At 56.8% G+C, this 21939-nt stretch overlaps 1 protein-coding gene across 1 annotated transcript; it reads left to right on the top strand.

Moving 5' to 3' along the window:
• The first annotated feature begins 237 nt into the window (after positions 1 to 237).
• SCART1 (scavenger receptor family member expressed on T cells 1) lies at positions 238 to 12379 on the top strand. Its single transcript, XM_058544406.1, is given in 15 exon segments — positions 238 to 304; positions 2341 to 2658; positions 3313 to 3609; positions 4496 to 4804; positions 5191 to 5496; positions 5641 to 5958; positions 6028 to 6342; positions 8410 to 8727; positions 8912 to 8980; positions 9055 to 9369; positions 9647 to 9682; positions 10857 to 10994; positions 11516 to 11706; positions 12198 to 12350; positions 12353 to 12379. Coding segments are annotated over 15 exon segments (3177 nt in total).
• The last annotated feature ends 9560 nt before the right edge of the window (positions 12380 to 21939 follow it).

The following is a 21939-nucleotide window of genomic DNA, read 5'->3' as shown; positions in this document are numbered from 1 at the left end:
GCCTGGGCCCCTCGATCAGGTCTGGCGATGCTCACAGCCACCAAGGCCATTGGCTGCTCTGTTCACAGACCAGAGACAGAGCCATTGATACGCTGTGGAAAGGCCCTCGCTGTTCTCATTGGTCTGGGGAGGCTGCTGGCAGCTCCTGCTTCTGTGTATTTGACTCTGAACTGTGGTCTCCGCCATTGCCCCAGCTGAGTGGCAGGAACTGGCTGAGGCCCTAGGGGCTGCCAGGCCATGAGGGCCACTCTCTGGGCCTTGGGACTTGGGCCTCTTCTCCTTACTCTCAGGGCAGTCCCCACTGGTAAGTTTCTCCTTCTTTGTCCATAGGAACTTCTGGAAGCAGCAGCTCTGTAGATGCCCAGACTGGAGTGTGAGGAGCTCCTGCTGTGACTAGTTGTCTGCCTGGGTCTCACTCAGCCCAGAGGTGGGTGGCATGTTCTGGGGCAGGAGGGCATGTTGGCTTCAAAGTATGGACCCCCAGAGACCCTTGTCCCAGCACTGACAGAGTGAGCCCAGGGCCCCCAGCCCCACTGCTTGGAGCTGGGTGTGGGGCTGGTTAGAGCCAGATGGAATGAGGAGACACAGCTGGCGGCTGGCCCCAGTGACCCAAACCACCAGAGGTGCTGATGGGCCCTGCAGGGGTGGGGCTGGCAGTGGACGGGGCAGTGGGACAGCCGGCTGCACCTGGCAGTGAGGGTGAGCATCGAGCTTGAGGCTGGGACACGGAGGAGAGCCACAGTCCCAGGGAGATGCCACACCAGGTGGGGGGGCACAGATGTGTGGGGGGCTGCTGCGTTCAGAGGCCAAGAGGCAGGAAGTGCAGAGAGGGGTCTTGCCAGAAGGAACAGCACAGAGAGGCTGGAGGTGAGACCGTGGGCCCTGGGGGGACTGCACCCAGTATTATGGGACCTATGAGTGGTGAGTGTGTGACAGTGTGCCAGTGCAAGAGAAAAAGTGTGCGTGTGTGTGCACGTGTGCGTGTACATGTGCGTGTGTGTCAGGGAGAGGACGTAGGAGAGGGTAGCAGTGTGTGGTGCCCTGGAAACTGATGGAAGAAAACTTCACTGGGCCAGCCGATCCAGGGCTCCAGCAAGGAGGACACCGCCTGACTGACAGAAGGACCTGGTGGTGGGGCGGGAGTCTATGGGCAGTGACCGTTTGGCGCAAGTGATGTGGCAGCTGGTGGAGATCCTGTCTTGTCTTCAAGATGCAGACACGGGTGCACATTTACCTCCCAGGAAGAGCGGGTCTGGAGGGGGACAAAGGCTCTGGGGGAGAGGTGGCGGTGATGAACTCCCCCAGACCAGGGTGCGAGAGACACGTGCCTTCCTCTGGGCCATTGGGGGTGCTGCCCTCTCTCTCCTCCCCAGTGAGCCCAGGATGGGCCCTTTAGGTGGTCTAGGGTGGCCCGGGGTGGCCCAGGCTGGGACCACAGGCCCCACCCACACAGATTTCCCCATGGCTGCTGTTCTGTTTTCCTCGCAGGAGGGGGATGAGAGGATGGGGGCGGTCAAGGGGCTGAGATGGGCTGTGCAGGGAAGACCAGTGTGCAGAGGCCTAGACAGGACATAAGAGGGGGATGCGGCTGTGGTCTTGGTGGGACGAGAAGGTCCAGGGGGCGCTGAGACCCTCGGAGACGGGGGCGTGCTGCACGCCCGCTGTTAGAATGGTCAGAGGCCGGCGCCGTGGAGAGCGAGGCAGAAGGATGGTGTGTGGTGGGGCGAACGTGGCTCCGCGTGGCCATGGGGGGCGGGGGGAGGGGCTGCCTGTCTACGATTGGAGAGGCAGGGAGATGGGGAATGCTGGAGTTTTCCTAGATGATGAGGGGGCTGCTGTGGACAAGGAGGCGGTGAACGGGGCACTGGACAAATGGGCACTGGACAGCCAGGGGGGTGGGGCAGGGGTGAGCGAGGAAGTGGGGGGGCACGGTGAGCCACAGGGCTTGGAGTGGAAGTGGGGAAATAACGTTTGGGAAGTGGGAGTAGGGTGGGGGGAGGAGCCCCCCAGCTTTAGGCAGAGGAGGAGAAGGGGACTTCCTTCCTGGGGGTCGGGTTACCCACGACATGGGGGCTCCAGAGGGCCAGGAAAGAAACAGCTGTGGAGCTGAGGACACTGGGCTGTGTGGGCGCGGGGGCAGGGGCAGGTCTGTGTGACCCCCGTCACCTTTCTGGACTGGCTCTGCTGGCGATGGGGACCTGGCTTGGTGCTGAGGCCTCGCAGCCAGGCCCTGGAGGTGGCCCCAGGCACTGCCGTCACCCTCACACTCAGCTCGCACCCACCGACCCCACCCCGCACCCGACGGCCTGGCCCCTCTAAGGCTGCCGGTGCCGTCCACAGGCGGACCAGGCGACCTGAAGCTGGCGTACAGACCCAGCCCATGCGACGGAGTGGTGCTGGTCCAACGCGAGGGGCAGTGGGGACACGTGTGCAACCAGGAGTGGACGCAGAACGAGGCATCCGTGGTCTGCAGGCAGCTGGGCTGCGGAGATGCGGTGGGGGCCCCCAAGTACGTCCCGCTGCCGGGGGAGATGGTGTCACCCTGGCTCCACAACGTGTCCTGCACGGGCAAGGAGTCCTCCCTGTGGGAGTGCAGCCTCGGGGCGTGGACGCAGAGCAAGTGCCCCCACCAGTGGGTGGTGGTGGCTCTGTGCAAGAGTAAGTCAGGGCAGGAGCGGGGTTGGTGGGGAAGGAGGGTCAGGGGAGGGGGAGGAGGGTTGGTCTGGGGGTGGGGGGAGGGGGAGGGGAGGAGGGGGGTCTAGGGTGGGGGAGGGGAGGAGGGGGGTCTGGGGGTGGGGGGTCAGGGATGCCCTGTATTCTAGACACTTGAGGGGGCCTGAGGCGCCTAGCAGTATCTAATCACGACTTCTTACACAGACGACCGGGAGGCAAGTGCTTTGCCTTTGAGGTCTGTCTTGAGGGTCTTCCGCTGTCTCTGGGCACTTTATGTGGCAGAGAGCTTGTGAGGCCCCTCATCGCATCCTCTCTCTGAAGCTGACCCACTGCATGGTTCCTGAGGCTCTTGCTCAAAAACAGTTAAGATTTTCAAGAGAGTGACAGCAGAGCATTAAACCAGGCACCGGCCCTTCTGAGTGGGGGACCCTTTGTGACAGCCTGGCCAGACAGGCCCCCCTGCTCAGCCCAGCACTGAGCCCCTTGAAGAAGGGCCAGTCTCAGGCTGTGACCCCTGGCAGGCCCTCAGGCCCAGGGTGGAGTGCCCGGGGGGCCTGCCACACCCAGATGGAAACAGGCTCCAAGTAAGCACGTGCACAGCAGGATCCGCACCTTCTGTAACCGGGCCTTGCTTCGCAGACGGCACTTTTCGGGAGATCCGGCTGGTGAAGGGCCGCAGCCCCTGCGCAGGACTCCCCGAGATCAGGAACGTGAACGGGGTGGATCGCCTCTGTGGCCTGCACGAGGAGGAGGCCACAGTGTTCTGCCAGGAGCTGAAGTGTGGCCCCGCGCTCCAGGCCTCCCGCGAAGGTGTGGGCGTCGTCGGGAAGTACATGACATGCAGGGGCACTGAGAAGACGATCCGGAACTGCAGGCTCAACAACAACCTCCGCAGCGGCTGCGACTTCCAGCAAGACGCGGAGGTGGTCTGCGCAGGTGAGCCGTCCCACAGGCCAGGCCTGCCTGGGGCATTGCGCCAGACCATCTGGGAGTGGCCAGAGGGAAAAGCCTCCGCTCTCACAGCTGGGCAGCTCTCTGTTTTAGGAAAGAAGAGCAGGCTGGGAAGGTGAGGAAAGAGCTCTTCTTTGGAAATCTGACACTCGCGCTCAGAGCTGCTCTGAGACCTAGAGGTGGGAGCAGAGGAAGTGCGCTCTCGGATGCTCGGCAGGTGCTGCACTGGGCGGGCTCCAGGTGTGCCCAGGTCCGTGTGCACATCCCTGCAGCGTGCACCTGGGTTTCTGGAGTCCGGGCAGAGGTGTCCCCGCTCAGAGCCCCAAGGCTGGCTGGGGTCCTGGCTGTCCTGGCAGCGTCTGCTGTGTTCTGGCTTGGTTGTTGTGTGTCCAACACGCAGTCACGCCCTCCCAGCACTGTCTCAAGTGTGTGAGAGTGCACCAGCCCTCACAGATCCTGGCTATGCTCTGGGAATCGGCACAGGCTAAAATGAGGTGGACAGTCCACCCTCCTTGGTGCCCCCAAGAGGGCAGTGCTCTGTGGCCCGAGGGTGCCTTGACCTCCCCTCTGACACTACACAGAGCTTTGGAGCCATCACCCTGGACAGGCAGAGGCTGTGTGACACACGTGGCACCTGCTGCAGGTGACCCTGATCTCTGCCCTTGGGGATGTGACCAGGGACCCCTGCTCTGTTCTGGTGCCGGGGGGGGGGCCTCTGACCATCAGTTCCTGCCCAGTGCTTGGCAGACCCACTGCCTGGATGCAGATGATCCCGCCCGGTGGGAGCCTCCTGTGGTCCAGGGCAGTGGTTCCAGGCTGAGCTGTTCACCCAAGAACACCTGTCCCTAACTGAGAGTTTGTCTGTTCCGAGGACACATTGAGGCCCGGCTGGTGGGCGGCGAGCACCCCTGTGCCGGGCGCCTGGAGGTGAGGCACGGCCTGACCTGGGGCACTGTCTGCGACTCCGACCTGGACCAGGCCACGGCCCACGTGGTGTGCCGAGAGCTGCAGTGCGGCGTGGCCGTGTCCACGCCCAGCGGCACCCACTTTGGCCGTGGCTCTGGGCTCATGTGGACGGAGGCCTTCCGCTGTGCAGGCAACGAGTCCTTGCTGTTCCACTGCCCTCGGGGGCCTGGGCACCAGTGTGGGCATGGCCAGGACGCAGGACTGAGGTGCTCAGGTGAGGCCAGGAGGGTGGACTCTGTGCTCAGCCCTGCTTTCTTCCCTCCATAACTACCCCTGGGGGCTCTAAGCCCAACTGATAAAGGCTCCTCCAGCCAAGAGGGTATGCAAGTTCCCGGAAGAGAAAGTTGTTTCTGCTGGTTGAGGGAAGGGGAGGAGAGGGAGGCAAGAGTTCTGGTCATAGAGGGATGTGCTCCCCAAGCACCATGGGAGCGTGGGCTCCTCTGCAGACATATATGAGGTGGACGCTGAGGCTGAGGTGGGTGGGGAGCTGGTGGGAGCAAGGGCACATCTCTGTGGCCACTACACTGCATACAAAAGAAAGGAATTGCCCCCTGCTGGGCCTGCAGGCCAGGGGGATGCTGACTGCCCTGCTCTCCTCAGAGTTCCGGCTGGTCAACGGCAGCAGCAGCTGTGAGGGGCGCTTGGAGCTCCAGGTTCAGGGGGCCTGGAAGCCCCTCTGTGCCGCCCACTGGGACTTGCCAGACGCCACCGTCCTCTGTCACCAGCTCAACTGTGGCAATGCGGTGGCCACTCCCCAAGGAGGCCATTTTGGGGATGGGGACGCTCCCATCTGGCCCGACGTGTTTCACTGCGTGGGGACAGAGCCCTACTTGTGGAATTGCCCAGTTAGCACTCTGGGGGCCCGGGCGTGTGCCCTGGGAAACGCAGCCGCCGTGGTCTGCTCAGGTGCGTCAGCAAGAGCGCTGGACAGAGGGAGGCTGAGAGCAGAGTGGGCTCTGCAGGGAGATGGTGGTCCTCTCCCCGTTACAGGCCTAGGGACCCTCCCCCGACGCCATGCTGGCCCCTCCCACGCACCGCCTCCCTCCCCAGGTCTCCCCAGCGCCGTGCGGCTGAGGGAGGGACAGAGCCGCTGTGATGGCCGCGTGGAGGTGTCCCTGGACGGGGTGTGGGGCCGCGTCCTGGACAGCGCGTGGGACCTGCACGGCGCCGGCGTGGTGTGCCGGCAGCTGGGGTGCGGAGAGGCCGAGCGAGCCTACGACGCGCCTGCACCTCCGCGCGAGGTCGTCCCGGTGGGGCTGAGCCGAGCGCGCTGTCTGGGCACCGAGACGCGCCTGACCCAGTGCAACGTGTCCGAGTCCCTGCTGGTGCCTGCAGGGGCCTCGCGGGACGCGGGCGTCGTGTGCTCCGGTGAGTGAGGCCCCAGCTGCCGCCCCAACGCCCCGCGGGCCCGGCTGCCCTGACTCAGTCTCTCTGCAGGGAGCCTCCGGGTGCGGCTGGCCGCGGGGCCCGGCCGCTGTGCGGGGCGCGTGGAGGTGCTCCACGGGGGCGTGTGGGGCACCGTGTGTGACGACGGCTGGGACCTGCGGGACGCCCACGTGGTCTGCCGGCAGCTGGGCTGCGGCCCCGCCCTCAGCGCCCCCGGAGCCGCGCACTTCGGGCCCGGGGCCGGGCGCATCTGGATGGACGAGCTGGGCTGCGGGGGCCACGAGGCTGCGCTGTGGCAATGCCTGTCGAAGGCCTGGGGCCGGCACGACTGCGGGCACAAGGAGGACGCCGGCGCCTTCTGCTCAGGTCGGTCCTGTTGACTGAGTTCCTTCGTGGGGCAGTTGGGTATCGGATGGTCGCGCTGTCTTAGTGCAGAACAACGCACACTTCTTTCCACACGTTCCGCTGTCTCCAGGGACTCTTTTCTTCCTGGTGCAGAACCTCCCTGCTGTATTGTATCGGGGTCCTCTTCCTGCGGTGATCGAGGTTCTCTTGCAGAGATCTTTGGTTTGTGCACTGCGGGGCGGGGTGGGGGGGAGGAGGACTCTGGGGGCACCCTCCGGGGGCCTTGGGGGGACTCAGGCCTGCTCAGATAGTGCTCCTGCTCCTGGACCAGCTGTGCCTGGGGTCTTTCTCCCCTGCTCGCAAGGTCATCTCACATTTGTGCCTGAAGTTCTCCTGTCTCGAATTCTTTTTTTTTTTTTCCTGAAGAAGATTCACCCTGAGCTAACATCTGTGCCAGTCTTCCTCTATTGTGTATGTGGGTCACCGCCACAGCATGGCCCACGACAGTGTTGTAGGTCCGTGCCCAGACCCAAACCCAGGCCGCCGAAACAGGGTGCCAAACTTAACCACTAGGCCACAGGGCTGGCCCCCTGTCTTGAATTCTTAATTTTGATCCATGTTTTAGTATGCTGGAGAACTTTGCCCAGAGTATTTTTAGGGCGGTGTATGACGGATTTTTTGGTCTGTTTTTTAGCTCACATGTATCTGAGGCTCTTCATGCTGGTCTGTCCAGATGTGGTTATTCTGGAGGGGCAGATTTCATCATTTATTGGTGTGTGAGCCTGTGAGGTCCTAGGGGAACGGCCTCTCCCAGCGGGTTGGGCATCCGCTTGTGGTCTCTTCTCACTGATGTGGGTTCTTATTTTTGCTGTAGGAAAGGTTTCTTCAACCACGTCTTAGGCGATTGCATCTGTTTCAGTCTTCGCGTTTCTTAAGTAAAGGCTCATTATTTTGGATCTTCCCACCCTTTTCTTCTTTTTCTTGCTCTCATACATTCCAGAGGGTTTCTCAGGTGTGGTCCACATCACTGACTTGCTTTTCTGTCCGTTCTGGTCTTTATGTTCCTGGACGCACATTTTAACCTGCCGCGCTGTCGTGTTTTCGCTGTCCTTGAAGTCCTTCCTTCGCTGTCCCATGGGCTCCTCAGGCCGCTGTGGTCACTCGCTGGCTGGCGGGACTCTGCTGTGGGGACCGGCTGCTGGGAAGGGCAGGAGCCTCCGTTTCTCTTACGGGTCAGCCTGGCAGCTTCTTGTTGGACAAGTGAGAGCAGAGGCAGGCAAGGCTCCCTGAGGCCCAGGCATGGGCGGGGCACTCACCCCACTCATCCCGTTGGCTGAGGTCCTAAGGCCCAGATTCAAGGGGTGGAAAATAGACCCTTTACAAGGGGCACGGACACAGGCAGGAGGTCTTTGTGGCAACTTTTATAATATGTCACAGATCTATTTCCTTCCAGTGTTTTTTCTAAGCTTATTTTAAATTTGTTATGATTCTCTCAGATGCAGTTCATATCCAACTTTCTCCCATTATCCCAGTATAGGTATTTTTTGATGTATTATAGGCCCTTGTAACATAATTTTAAAGGGCTGTCTAATGCCACCCCATCATGTGGCGATGTCAGAGTCTACTTAACACGTCCCTGCTGTTGGAGTTACACTGCTCAAGGGTAAGATGACAGTCCTTGGGTACTGACCAGCCGGGACCAACGCTATCTCTGGACACAGAGCTCTCGCCTAATTCATGGTTTTTTTTTTATTTCTCAATGTTTATAATCACTGCTAAATAGATCATCTTGTGCAAGAGGATTTTTCTGTATTTTGAGTAATTTCCAAGGATGAATTTGTGGACAATCAGCTGATGCCTGCTGACTGCGAGGTTACAGCTGAGCATTAAATCTGGTTCCTGCATCCTCGCTGCCTGCATCCTCGGGGTGGGAGATGGTTATGGGGATGCGTGATCAATGTGAGGTCGATGTCGGGGGGCTCGCTGGGTCAGGTGCCCGTAAGTGGCATTGGTCTTGGTGCTGGGACCCTATCATTTGGGCCTCTTCCTTCAGAGATTTCCCTTGGCCTGACTGCATGTGTCTTCCAGAGTCGGTGGCCCTGCGGCTGCGAGGTGGCACCCACCACTGTGCGGGGTGGCTGGATGTCTTCTACAATGGGACGTGGGGTGCTGTGTGCAGCAACGCCCTAAAGGACACCTCCCTGTCCATCATCTGCAAGCAGCTGGGCTGTGGGGAGCAGGGCTGGCTGGAGAACAGGCCTGTCCAGGCTGCAGGCCTGGGCATCTCCTGGGTGGACAACGTTGAGTGCCGTGGTCTGCGAAACTCCACGCTGTGGCAGTGCCCCTCTGCCCCGTGGAACCCACGCTCCTGTGCCCACGGAGAGGAGGTCTGGATCACCTGCACAGGTGGGGCCCTGGTGGTGTAGTGGGGGGAAGGGGGCTTGAGGCAGCTTAGGTGTCCTGACATGTCACCGGCAGGGGCTGCTACTGACCCGTAGCTCAGGACCTGGGGGTCACCTGGGCTTCACAAACTTCATTCTGAAGCTTTTTAGGGCATTTACACTGGGTTGGCCTCTGTTTAATCCAATAGGATCGTCAGAGAAAACGCCACAGGATTCCGGGGAGACCCTCAACTGCTTATCCACCCACAGTTGCCCAGGTACCCCTCTATGCGTCTCCCTGCCCACTCCCCATCCCAGCCCTGCCTGGCAGTGACCACAGCCTCCTTTCCAGAGGAGGGCGCGCTGCGCGTGCTGGGGGGCTCAGACGGCTGCTCCGGCCGCGTGGAGCTCTGGCACGCTGGCTCCTGGGGCACCGTGTGCGACGATTCCTGGGACCTGGCGGACGTGGAGGTCGTGTGCCGCCAGCTCGGCTGTGGCCAGGCCATGGGCGCCCTGGCGGGGGCCGCCTTCGGGCCAGGCTCAGGGCCCGTGTGGCTGGATGAGGTGGGGTGCCGGGGCAGTGAGGCGACCCTGTGGAGCTGCCCGGCGGAGCGGTGGGGACGCGGAGACTGCGCGCACAAGGAGGACGCGGGCGTGCGCTGCTCCCGTGAGTGGGCAGGCGGAGGCGGTTGTGGGGCCAGGGAAGGGGGTGCCGGAGGGTTCCTTTGGAGGATCCCCCATCCTGGGTGCTCCGGAACCCGGCCCTGTCGTCCGTCCCTCTGGACGCGGGGGCACAGGTTGCCTTGGCGATGGTCGACCACCCGACAGGCTCAGGCTGGGCGGGGCTGGGACTCTGCTCCGAGGGTCTGGGTGAGGGTCTGGGCTGCTCAGGACCGTGGGCGCCTCACCTTGCTTGCACCGAGGTCTCGCAATTTCTCCTGCAGGTGACAAGGGGACCACGGTCCTGCAGCCGGACTCTGGTGGGTGTGCTTTTTGCCAAGCTTCAGCTCATGCCCTCTTGCTCAGCCCTGACACAGAGGGACCCCGCAGTGGGCTCTGCCTCGGGGGCCCCCTGGAGAATCCTGTGGGCCTGTACCTCAGCAGCCCTTCCTTAGGCCAGCGGGACGAGGTCAGCGAGACCAGGACCAGGATTCCTGAGACAACCCCTTTTCGGAGGAAAACCGCTGTCCTTCCCCCGTGCCAGCCTGGGTGGAGAGCCATGGGGAGGGACAGCAGGCCCAGGCCCCGCCCAGCCACTTCTCTGGGGTTTTTCCCCTGTCTCCTGGGGGGTTTGGTCCTGGTGTGCTGTGACCTGTTGGACGCTGTGGCTCTGTGTCCACACACAGCTGAGGGCAGTGGGCAGTTAGGACAGTAAGAGCTGCCCTCCAGGCCCTCCCTTCAGAACCCTCTCTCCTGTGCCCTCCCTCCTGGTTCCCTCCCTCCTGAACCCTCCCTCCTGGTCCTCCCTCCTGTGCCCTCCCTCCTGAACCTGTCCCTCCTGGCCCTCCCTTCTGTGCCCTCCCTCCTAGTCCCCTCCCTACTGTACCTTCCCTTCTGAACCCTCCCTCCTTTGCCCTCCCTCCTGGTCCCCTCCCTCCAGGCCCTCCCTCCTATGCCCTCCCTCCTGGTCCCCTCCCTCCTGAACCCTCCCTCCAGGCCCTCTTTCCTGGCCTCCTCCCTCCTGTGCCCACCTTCCTGAATCCTCCCTCCAGGTCCTCCTTCCTGGCCCCCTCCCTCCTGTGCCCACCCTCCAGGCCCTCCCTCCAGGCCCTCCCTCCTGGTCCCCTCCTTCCTGCACCTTCCCTTCTGAACCCTCCCTCCTGAACCTGTCCCTCCAGGCCCTCTCTCCTGGTGCCCTCCCTCCTGTTCCCTCCCTCCTGGCCCCTCCCTCCTGGCCCCCTCCCTCCAGGCCCTCCCTCCTGGTCCCCTCCCTCCTGAACCTGGCCCTCCAGGCCCTCCCTCCTGTGCCCTCCCTCCTGGACCTCAGCCCTGTGACCTCAGGGCCATCTCTGGAGGAGGAGCAGTACAAGGCTCATCTCTCCTCTGGATGCCCCTCCCCCTCCCTGAGAGGCTCAGATGGTCCAGGCCCAAGGTCACAATGCCCCAGGCAGTGCAGGGACACAGGGAAGACCCCACCTCTCACTGTCCCTACAGGCCCTCCCCTGGCCTCTCTACCTGCCCTCAAGGCTGGGACCTTACCCATGATCTTCTGCCTCATCCTGGGCGCCCTCCTGGGGATCGTCTCCCTGCTCCTGGGAGTGCAGTGGTGCCGTGAAAGAGGAGCCTGCAGGGGTAGGTGGGCATGGCCAGCGAGGTTAACACTGGGGATGGGGAGGCTAGGGGGGCAGCTCTGAGACTCCAGCCCATCGCAGGCCCCCTCTGTCTTGGTCACTGCCACATGTGCCAGGTCCCACCCACACCCCACATGGCAACTTCTCATGATTCTCCATGAAGCCTTGAGTTGTCAGGCCCTGCCCTGCCTCTGTGATGGGTTGAATGAGGAGACCCAGAGTCCGGGGGCTCCCAGGGGTCCAGATCCCCATCCCTGATCCCTGTGCCATCTGAGGAGCTGGGGAGCTCTGTGGGGTGTGCTCAGGGGCCGGGACCAACAAGTCTCACCCAGGACCACTGGCCTGGGTACCCAGGAAGCGTGTGGCCCCTCATGGGGGGATGCTGCTCTTAGTGGGGAACTGCCGCAGAGGAGCCAAGGGTCGGAGGGTCCTGGCCTGAATGAGAGACCCCGCAGGGGGCCCAAGGGTAGGCTTAGACTGCGGGAGTGTCTCTTGTAGAAAGTTTTGGTGTGGCCTTTGCAGGTTCCCGAATGTCGGGGAGTCTGCCCTCAGAAGGTGTTTATGAGGACATCGGAGCCATCCCCATGGAGGAGAAGGACGAGGGGCCCGGGGGGCCCCGGGACCTGGTGCTGGAGGAGGAGTATGACGATGCCCAGGAGCCGGAGCAGGACCCTGAGGAGGAGGGAGCAGAGGAGGTGGTGCCCTTGAGCTCTGTGGGCGTGCACCTCTGCGCCTTGGCCTCCCTCGCGCTCTTCCTGCTGTTCAGGTCCTATGTCCAGAGTTCTGCTCTGGCCAGTGCCTACATTTAAAGATCCTGAGAGCTGCCTCTCTGTGTCTATGACCCTCACTCCCATCACAGGCTTGTGTGTTAGGATGTTCGTCCTCCCATCAAAGTTGCTTGTTAGACTGGAGTCTTCTCGCGGGGAGACGTGGAGTTTAGGGAGGGTCCTAGATTTTTGTTTGGGTTTCTTTTTGTGGCTGTGCACAAGAGTCCCTCTAGTACCTTGTCCTCAGTCGGCTGCAGGGGGGAACAAGCAGACCAGGTGGGAGGAGGCACGGTCAATTCACTGTCACCCTGACACACGCTGTCCAATTCTTGTCTGATCCTCTGGCTTCACGGTGCAACAGGAACCAGGGTCCCGACGTCCTGGGGGCTCTGAGGAGTTGCTGACGGTCGCAGTGTGTGTCTCCCTCCTTAAACCAGGTGGGGCTCCTCACGGCCTGGGCCCTGAACCTCAGGCTGGGATGGAAGACCATGGCAGGATGTGATGACCATGAGCTAACCGTGGGGGACATCAGCGAGACCAGAGGGTGGGAGAGAACCCAGGTGCCCAGGGGCTTTTATTTTCCTCATTTCTGGAAGAGATGCTATTAAACTCCCATTGAACTCACTCGTTCATCCATTAAGTCATCTCAGAAACGTCCCTCAGACGTCTACCAGGCCCAGGTTGTCTTCGGCTGCTCCTGCCTCGCCCTCGTCTGACGTAGGCTCTGAGTGTTTCATTGGTCCTCACCCTCGGCCACCTGCCCACACCGTTCCCCCGAAGTGTGAGGTGGGGCTCCCTGGTGACCAGCTCTTGACCACCCCTCCTTCGTCTGCGGACAGCGCTCAACCTGGCTCAGGTGTGCCAGAATCCCCAGCACTCGCAGCTGTCCGCATTCCTGCTCTGATTCCTCTGGTGACCACACCCACCCGACCACACCTCCCTGTCTGTACCCTCTCTGAGAAATAAGTTTCTCTGCATCCTCTTCCCTGTGTGATTCTGGGCTAGGTTTGCAAATGCCCACACCCCCCACGTCTAATCTTTCTGGACTCCCACTCTCCCATCTCAGCATCCTGGGAAAGACTAGGTTTAATCATCCTGTGATCCTCCCATCTGTGGGGTCTGTCCCCTGGTGCCAGCGATTACCACCTACTTCTTGGTGTTGACCCTCAGAGTCTGGCCAGGCTGCTGTGGCCATCACTGGGGCTGGCTCTGTGAGCGCTGAGGACCCCACCTGGGCCCTTGGGGTCTCTCTGAGCACTGCTCCCACCCCCAGCCCTTCCCCTCCTCCCCATCCCCAGGCTGTAAGAGGTCTCAAGGACCACTCTGCTGGAGAAGATGAACTTGACAGTCCCTCTTGGACAGGAGACGCTGATGAGGGAGCTAGGGTGACACCCAGAGAGGTGGACTGGGTCCTGTGGGGTGAAGCAGGGTGAGGAGGGCAAGTCGCCAGGTTCTGGGGTGTGGCTGGAGCAGCTCCTGAAAGAGCCTTGGTGGAGAGGAGGGGTTTCCTGGAAGTCTGAGCGCACCTCGCACCCGTGTGCACATGCAGGGCCTGTCCTCTGGCCTCAGGAGTTGGCCAACCTGGTTTAGTGGTGCCCACTGGATGTCCCTGGGGCCTGGATGTGGGAGAAGGTGTGAAGGGGGAGGGCATCCCTGGGGTCGGGAGCGAGAGAAGCAAGCTGATGGGAAATGGGATGGGCGTCTGAGCACGGGACAGGAGACCAGGAAGGCACCCCGGGGCAGGGTAAGGATGTCAGTCCAGCAGTCAGGGAGGGTAGGCACGTAGAGGAAGGATGCAGGGCTTCTTCTGCACCTGCCCTTTCCCTGCACGGTTCTCCCTCCACCTGCCCCGGACATCTGGGCCGCACCCCCTGAGGGCTGGGTGCCCAGCTTTCCCTATGGCGTCCGACCCTCTCAGTCCACTCGGGGGGTGTTGACTAGGCATCTTCCGGGGAAGTGTACTGGGCGACCCAGCTGAGGTGGCTGCAGGCCCCAGCCCCTGAGACCCCGTCTGGGAGTGTGGGTCAGGGCACAGGCCGTGGTTTGGGAGGTGCGGGAGCTCCTGACAGAGGTCCTGCTGTGACGGGGCCTCCTGCCTTCTCTGGAAAGCCCTCCAGAGTCTCCTTGTCCCCTGCATCCTGGTCCGAAAACCCAGGCTGCCCTCTCTGAACCTGGTTCTCTGGCAAGCCTTTATTGATCTTAGCCCGCTTCCAAAATAATACACATTATTGTAAATTTAAAAACTCATAAAGCCAAGAAGGAAAATGAAAAACACTTATTCTGTCACTCAGAAATGAATATCATTGAGAACATTTTTTGCACAGATACGCAGATGATATGAGCACGATTTACAGTAATGCATTGGGTGCACGTTCTGTCTCCTGTGTTTCCCACCTTACATGGCCACCTGGCATTCCTTCGTGCGTATCTTCCTTCACTTATTTATTCCTCGCCTGACGTTGGCTGCTTTTCAAGGACGCCATCCTCACAGAGAGGGGCATGCATGCTTTATGACTGCTGGCCACAGCGCATGTGCATTTCCAAGGGTTTTGATCAAAGTACTGTGGGAGAGTGGCAGGGAGAGTGGGTTGCAGCTGCTCGCCCCCTATCCTCCTCCAGGGTCCTGGGCGGGAAGGAAAGGCCTCTCTGTGGACCACCCGCGGGTTCCGTCCCCGCCAAAGGCCATCCCCTCTGTCCCCTGTGTGCTCAGTGGAGTCCGTGCCCTGGCAGGGCTCAGGTGAGGAGGCGTGGGGTGCTGCGCTGTGAGCAGGTGGGAAGCTGGCAACCACGGGGTGAAGCGGAAGAGGCAGCTCTTGTGTGGGGCCCCTGCAATCCAACTGATGGGAAGCTCCGTCCTGAGGTGTGGCTGGCACGTGGCGGAGGCGAGTATCTTCCGCAGGGGTGCGGCCAGGTGCTCCAGGTGTCCAGACCCCTCCCCCACCAAGGCCATAGGGGCCAGGGGCGTAAGGTCTTGACCTACCTGGGAACAGAGCCCAGTGTCTTCAACTGCAGGTTCAACCTGAACTTCTGGGACCTGCGTGACCGCCCGACAGATACCCAGGTGTGTGTTCCAATGGGAAAAGCCCAGGGATGTCTGAGGCAGAGGCATCCACTCACAGCCCGGTCCATGGCCTGGAGGAGAGCAGGACAGTTTGTCCACCCACCTCGGCCAGTGCGTAGCCCCACCCCGGGAGGGAGAGTGGCTGGGAGCCCCCCTAGCACTCTGCCTCTCTTGTGGCCCAGAGTCCCCTGGGGAGATGACCCTCTTCTATGCCAGCTTCACCTGCAGGCTTTGATTGCACTGGCTGGGGTGCGGCTAGGCACTGGGGTTTAGACCTGACCAGGCTATTAAAGTGACCAGCCAGGCATGGAGTCCAAGCCTGGGGGTGGGGGCGAGGATACAGGTGTGGGGTCCCTAGGCCCTCGTGTTACCAAACCAAGTGGGCTTGCCTCCTTGTGAGTTAAATAAGACTCTACACCAGTGGAAGTTGTCTGACAAAGTAAAGTGTATTTGCAGCAAATAGGAGATCATGAGGAATCATTTCCAGAGTCATGGCGTCCCCAAACAAAGGGAAGCAGGAACTTTTATTTGGTTGGGGAATGAATATTCAAAAGGGAGAGGCGGATATTCACTTGCACAGGCTCAGTTGGAGAACACGCTTCCACATAATGAGGCTTAAGCTCCTCCTGGAGAGATCTTTGCATCAAAAATAAGGCAAAGGTCATGAGCATAGCTCTTGTGGGAGGCTTGGTCAGTTTCAGGACTGCTGGTGGTTACATCTCCTTAACAGACAAAAGGAAAAGAAACAACTTGGAACAACAGTTAATTGCTTCCAAGCCTACCTTTGAGTTTCTGGAGGCACCTGGTCAGTGACACTAGGGGTACAGGGCTGAGGTGCTTATCTACCCCCCAGTCTCGTGGCCTGAGGGGGCAGGGAAGGAGCATTTGCTGTCAGAGTCTGAGAGGAGGCTAGGAACTGAAGGAGATGCTGGGGGACTGGAGGGTCCTCCCAGCCTGCAGGCTCCCAGGACTCCCAGTGTCCACTTCGGGGTCCCTTGGGCTGTGCCAGGCCAGGTGGTCCTGGTCCTCCTGCATCCTGGCTCCCTGTGGGACTGGAGGCCGGGCCAGTCAGGCCACTTTGCCCAGAGGCCTGCGAAGTGCCTGCTCTGCCCCTGAGGGGCTGCTCAGTCCAGTGTCTGCTCCCAGGACGCACTGAGGCCGGAGTGGTGGGCAGCGAGCACCCTTGTGCCAGGCAGGTTCCTGGAGGTGAGGCGTGGCCTGACCTGGGGCCCAGTCTGTGACGCTGACCTGCACCAGGCTACGGCCTACATGGTGAGCCAGGAGGCGCAGTGCAGAGTGCCTGTGTCAGTCCAGGGACGTCTGCTTCGGCCGGGGCTCTGGGCTTGTGTGGATGGAGGCCTTCCACTGGGCGGACAAGTCCCTGCTGTCCCCCTGCCCTTGGGACCCGGGCACCAGTGTGGACACGGCCAGGACTCGGGGCTCAGGTGCTCAGGGGAAAGTAAGATTTTATGTGCTTGTGAAGGGAATTGTTTCCTTATTTCCTTTGGGATTGTTCATTGCTGGCACATAGAAATGCAACTGATTTTTGTGTGTTGATCTTGTGCCCTCAACTTTCCTGAATTCTTTTATTAGCTTTAATAGATTTTTGTGGATTCTGTAGCATTTTCTATATAGAAGATCATGTCTCTGTGAATACAGACAGTTTTACTTCATCCTTTCTGATCTGGATGCCTTTTGTTTCTTTTTTTTGCCCAGTGGTTCTGGCTAGCACTGCCCTTACAGTGTTGAAGAGACACAGCGGAGAGGGCCTCCCTGTCTCCCTCCCCATCTTAGTGGAAGACTTTCAGTTTTTCGCCCTTGAATCTGTTGGCTGTGGGTTTTCATAAATGCCCTTTATCGTGTTGAGGAGAGTTCCTTCCTTTTCCTGGTTTGCTGAGTGTGTGAGTCTGTTGGATTTTGTCAAATGCTTTCTCTGCATCCGTTGAGAAGATCATGCCCCGTTTTGGTTTTCCTTCATTCTGTTACTGAAGTGAAGACAGCTGGTGCTAGGCTTTCCTTTGTTCAGAGAGTTTTGTTTACTGATTCTTTCTGTTTACTTTTTATAGGTCTGTTCAGAATTTCTATTTCTTATTGAGGCAGTTTTGGTAGTTGTGTGTTTCTAGAAATCTGTTCATTTCGTCTAAATTACCTAATGTGTTGGCTGCGTGTTCATGGTATTCACTTATATTCCCCTTTGTTTCTGTAAGTTTGGTAGTAATGTCTCTACTTTCATTTCTGACTTTAGCAGTTTGAGTCTTTGCTGGTTTTCTTTCTTTCTTTTTTTTTTTTTTTTTTTTTTGGTCAATCTAGCTAATTGTGAATTTTGTTGACCTTTTCAAAGAATAAACTTTTATTGTCATTATGCTCTGTATCATTTTTTATTCTATGTTTCCTCTACTTCCATTCTAATCTTTATTATTTCCTTTCTTCCACTAGTTTCAGATCTAGTTTATTCTTCTTTTTCTAGTTTCTTAAGGTGTAAATTTAGGTTATTGACTGGAGATATTTCTCCTTTCTCAATGTAAGCATTTTCCACTGTGAATTTTCCTCTAAACACCTCTTTTGCTTCAATCCATAAGTTTTGGTATGTTGTGTTATCATTTTCATTCATCTCAAAGTATTTTCTAATTTTCCTTGTGATTTCTTCTTTGACCCATTGGTTGTTTATGAGTGTGTTGTATTTGTGAATTTTCCAGTTTTCTTTCTGTTATTCATTTCTTGCTTCATTCCACTGTAGTCAGAGTTGATACTTCCTATGATTTCAGTCTTTTAAAGTTTATTCAGACTTGACTTGTGGCCCAACATATGGCCTACCCTGGTGAATGTTTCATGTCCATTTGAGAGGAATGTGTATCTGCTGCTGTTGGGTGGAGGAGTGCTCTATATGTGTCTGTTGGGTCTAGCTGGTTATAGTCTTGTTCCAGCTCTTTATTTCCTAATTGACTTTGTGTATAGATGGTCTATTCATTATTAAAAATTAGGTATTGATGGCTCTAATTATTATTTTAAGACCATCCATTCTGCCTTCAATTCTGTCCATTTTTGTGGCTCTGTTATTAGATGCATAAATGTTTATAATTGTTATATCTTCTTGATGGATTGACCCTTTAATCAATATACAATCTCATAACAATTTTTTACTTAAAGCTATTTTGTCTAATATTAGTATAGCCATGCCAGCATTCTTTTCGTTAATATTTGCATGGATAGCTTTTTCCAACCTTTCAGTTTCAACTTATTTTGTCTTTTGATCTAAAATCCACCGACAACAGCATATTTTGGACTATGTGTTTTTTCTAATCCATTCTGCCACTCTCTGCCTTTTTTTTTTTAATTTTTTGTTTATTGCAGCAACATTGGTTTATGACATTGTAAAAATTTCAGGTGTACATCATTGTACTTCTATTTCTGCATAGATTACATCATGTTCACCACCAAAATACTAATTACAATCCATCACCACACACATGTACCGAATTATCCCTTTCACCCTCCTCCCTCCCCCCTTCCCCTCTGGTAACCACCAATCCAATCTCTGTCCCTATGTGTTTGTTTATTGTTGTTATTATCTACTACTTAATGAAGGAAATCATACAGTATTTGACCTTCGCATACAACAATATGTTAAAAAGATTATACACCATGATCAAGTGGGATTTATTCCAGGGTTGCAGGGATGGTTTAACATTCTCTGCCTTTTAATTAGAGAGTTTAATCCTTTTACATTTAAAGGAATACTTATAAGGAAATGTTTACGGATGGTCCCTGACTTAAAATGGTTTGACTTACGATTTTTTTACTTTATAATGGTGCAAAAATGATACACAATCAGTAGAAACTCAGATGTTGCACAGAAAGCCTCAGGGGTAAGTGTCCTGGGAATTCGAGAGGCTCTGGCTCTTAGGAGTGTCCTAGGGGATTCAGGCCGGTGGGAAGAGGCAACCTAGGGGAGAAAATGGGAGATGGATGCATGTCTGCCCCACAGCAGCATGGGGAGGGTTAGGAGGGGAGAGCACGGAGCTACTTCAGTAATTCCAGAAGTCTGAGTGCCCACAAACCAGGACTTCACCAGTGATGTTTGGGGTCGGATAGCTCTTTGTTGTGGGGCTGCCTTGTTCACTGTAGGATGTTGAGCAGCACCCCTGGCTTCCACCCACCAGATGCCAGTAACACGACCTTCCCTCCTGTGTGACAAACAAAACTCTTTCCAGACATTGCCCGCTGTCCCCTGGGGGCAAAACCGCCTGGGCTGGAAACCCCTGGGCTAGAGGCAGATTGGACAGGATGATGAGCACTTTTCTAAACCACCACCAGCCTGTAGGATCTGACAAAAGAGATTTTCTTATTTATGAATTTATTTGTGTAAAAAGTCTTAAAAATATAAAAATATTAACTCATTAGTAATTATACATATAATGAATCATCTTTATTGAGAAGAACATTACATAGGAAAAAAATGAAAATTTTAGCAAAATTATAAGGTGGACAAGGTTTTGCTTTCCTAGAACTTGAGGGGGTGACTCAGTTCACTCCCTGATTATCGTTCTTGCTAGCCTTTCAGCGACAAGTCTCTTTGTATTTCATTTACACTCCATATTCACTGACGACTTTATCTCCTGTAACAGTTCGTCTCTGGACTCTCAGTGGCAACGTTGGAGGTGTACACTGGGAGGATGATTCAGGCACTTTTATTCTATTTGGAATATTTGCATTCTTTTGATAGAAATTCTTGCTTGCGTTAATCATCCGTGACGTGTAGTCACGTTTATCCTTGTTCATTTGATTAATGAGCTAGCATTTAAGTATAATTTAAGGGAACAATATTCATTATAGAGATGGAACTACAAAAAAGTGGTGAAACGTTGCCTGACTCGTTACCTTAGGATGTTCTTTCCAGGGAGCCCAGGGCGGTGAAGGTTATGTGGAAACCCCATTAGCAGCTGTGGACGTCCAGCCAGACAAAGCCACACTCAGGACGTTTCCCCGTCTTTTCGATTCTAATGGAAGCACACAAGGGGGTAGTGTTAGGTTCTGATATGCTCTCAGCCCTTAATTGGTGTCAGTAGCAGAAATATTGCACCCTGGATTCAACTAGAGGTGGATTCAACTACGGGCTTGGGTTTGAACCTCGGCCTAGCCACGTAGGAGCCACGTGACCTGCAGGTTTCTCAGCTGTGGAGTGACTGCTGTGAGATTGCCTCATGGTGCCATCACAGAAATAAATTAGACCATGTTTGAAATGTGCCTAGCAAGTGGTCCATATGTGTTAGCTATTATTACTGCGACCTCGAAACATAACTACCGATAATCACAATATGATGATGATGGTGGGAGTTTTCACCAATGTCCTTTGCAACAATCTAACAGTTGCAGGAAGAGATTCTTAGAATGTGAATATCTGGAACTTCTACGGAAGTGGTAATATTGTAATGGACACGTCTAGAGTCTTATCAGGAAGGAGGCAAAGCTTAGAACGGAAGCTGTGGTTACTTAATTGCTGACCTCAAAAATTCTTCAGCAATTTAATAAAAATATCATATAAACACTGGGACTCCTTTTACATTTATGGGTAGAAGGATGGAGTTTAGCCAAATTTCTTGTGAAAAATCTTTTGAGCCCCTGAAGCAGGAAGGAGTTTTGTTTACTGCGTTCTTGGTTAGGCTGATGCTCCCAATGGCAAGCGAGAGACTGCAGGGCACGCTTGGGCCACCATGCTGCCACAGACCTCGGCCGGGATTCCACGCCATCTCCCTGCAGTCCTCATCTGATCCCCTGTGGGACACCAGCCGGCCTTTGCAGACTGAGAGGTGCAGAGAGCGGCAGCCCTGGGATGGGGTTGGATGCCAGCACCTGCCACTTTCAGTCCATTTGGAAGCAGAGGACACGTGAGGGGCAGGGACAAAGGCGAGAGGTGCTGGGCAGAGTGAGGACGCTGTGAGTGTCCAGGGAGGGCCCAGGATGTCGAGTCCTGGAATTAGGGATTCAAGGACATTGTCACCTGCCAAACGCCCACTCAGTCAAGAGCGGCCCTGGCAGGCTGAGCCAGTCCCTGTCTGTATCGAGGCTGTTTTTTCCTCTCCAGCGAGGGGTCTCTCAATGTGCTCCTCCTTTGCAGGACCCCAGGGACACGGGAAGGTCTCCGAGATCACCTATGAGCAGATCCTTGAAGACTAGGGGGAAGCACACAAGGGGGTAGCGTCAGGTTCTCGAGTGGTGCAAACCCGGAGCTCAGTGACTCTATGACCAGGGAGTGTGGGAGTTCTTGTTTACTCTGTCCCCACTCTGACGTCAGGACGGGGAGGCTGGGCCATGATGACCTTCCGCAGGGCCCCCTGCACTGCCGTTTCTGATGAGACTAGCCCACATGATAAGCAAGTGGGCAGAACTCGTCATTGAACAGTTGACACCCTAAGTGCATGGCGGGTGCTGGAAGCCTGGTAGTCTGTAATGGATGCATGGGGTAGAAAGACAGTCGAATAAACCAGAAAAATTTCAGCTGACACATGCTAACCAAAGATTTAAAATATGGGGTTGAGATGGAGAGGCCCCGGTGGGACCTTGGATTGGGTCCTGTCTCAGCCCTCTTGTGACATTTAGACCATGCTCTCTTTGGTGGGTCAGGACAAGGTGTCCAGAGTGGGGCACAGGGAGGAGCCTCGTGCTCACAGGAAGGCAGGAGGCCAGTGGGGGGTGGTCGGAGAGGCTGGCAGGGCCAGGCCCCAGGACTCATGGAGACAAAAATCTACATCCCTCCCACCACCCCTACAAGGTGTATGGGGGCTCCACACTCTCCTAACTGTTCTGGGGTTTCCCTGAGACTCTTTTGCCCAAAGGAGCCCCAGACAGGCCCCCGGTTTCCCAGAGTGAGGAGGGCCAGTAGAAGGTGTCCACAAGTCAACAAATCTTGCCCCCATCCCTGGGGATGCCACACAGTTTGCTCTGGTGGTTGAGAGAAGAACAGCATGGCATAGTCTGTCCCATCTCCCCAGGGGAGTTTAAGCACCCGAGTCGAGGCTCCCTGGGATGGGTCAGACAGGCCAGAGCACGGAGCCGGCTGCGTCCACGCCAGAGCTGCCGGGTTGACGCGCAGGGGCTGGAGCTGGAGGACGGGTACGCAG

The sequence above is a fragment of the Diceros bicornis genome, chromosome 6 (assembly GCF_020826845.1).
Source record: "Diceros bicornis minor isolate mBicDic1 chromosome 6, mDicBic1.mat.cur, whole genome shotgun sequence".
Classification (NCBI taxonomy): Eukaryota; Metazoa; Chordata; class Mammalia; order Perissodactyla; family Rhinocerotidae; genus Diceros; species Diceros bicornis.
The sequence above is the reverse complement of the archived record's forward strand: the minus strand, read 5'-3'. Positions and strand labels throughout refer to the sequence as shown.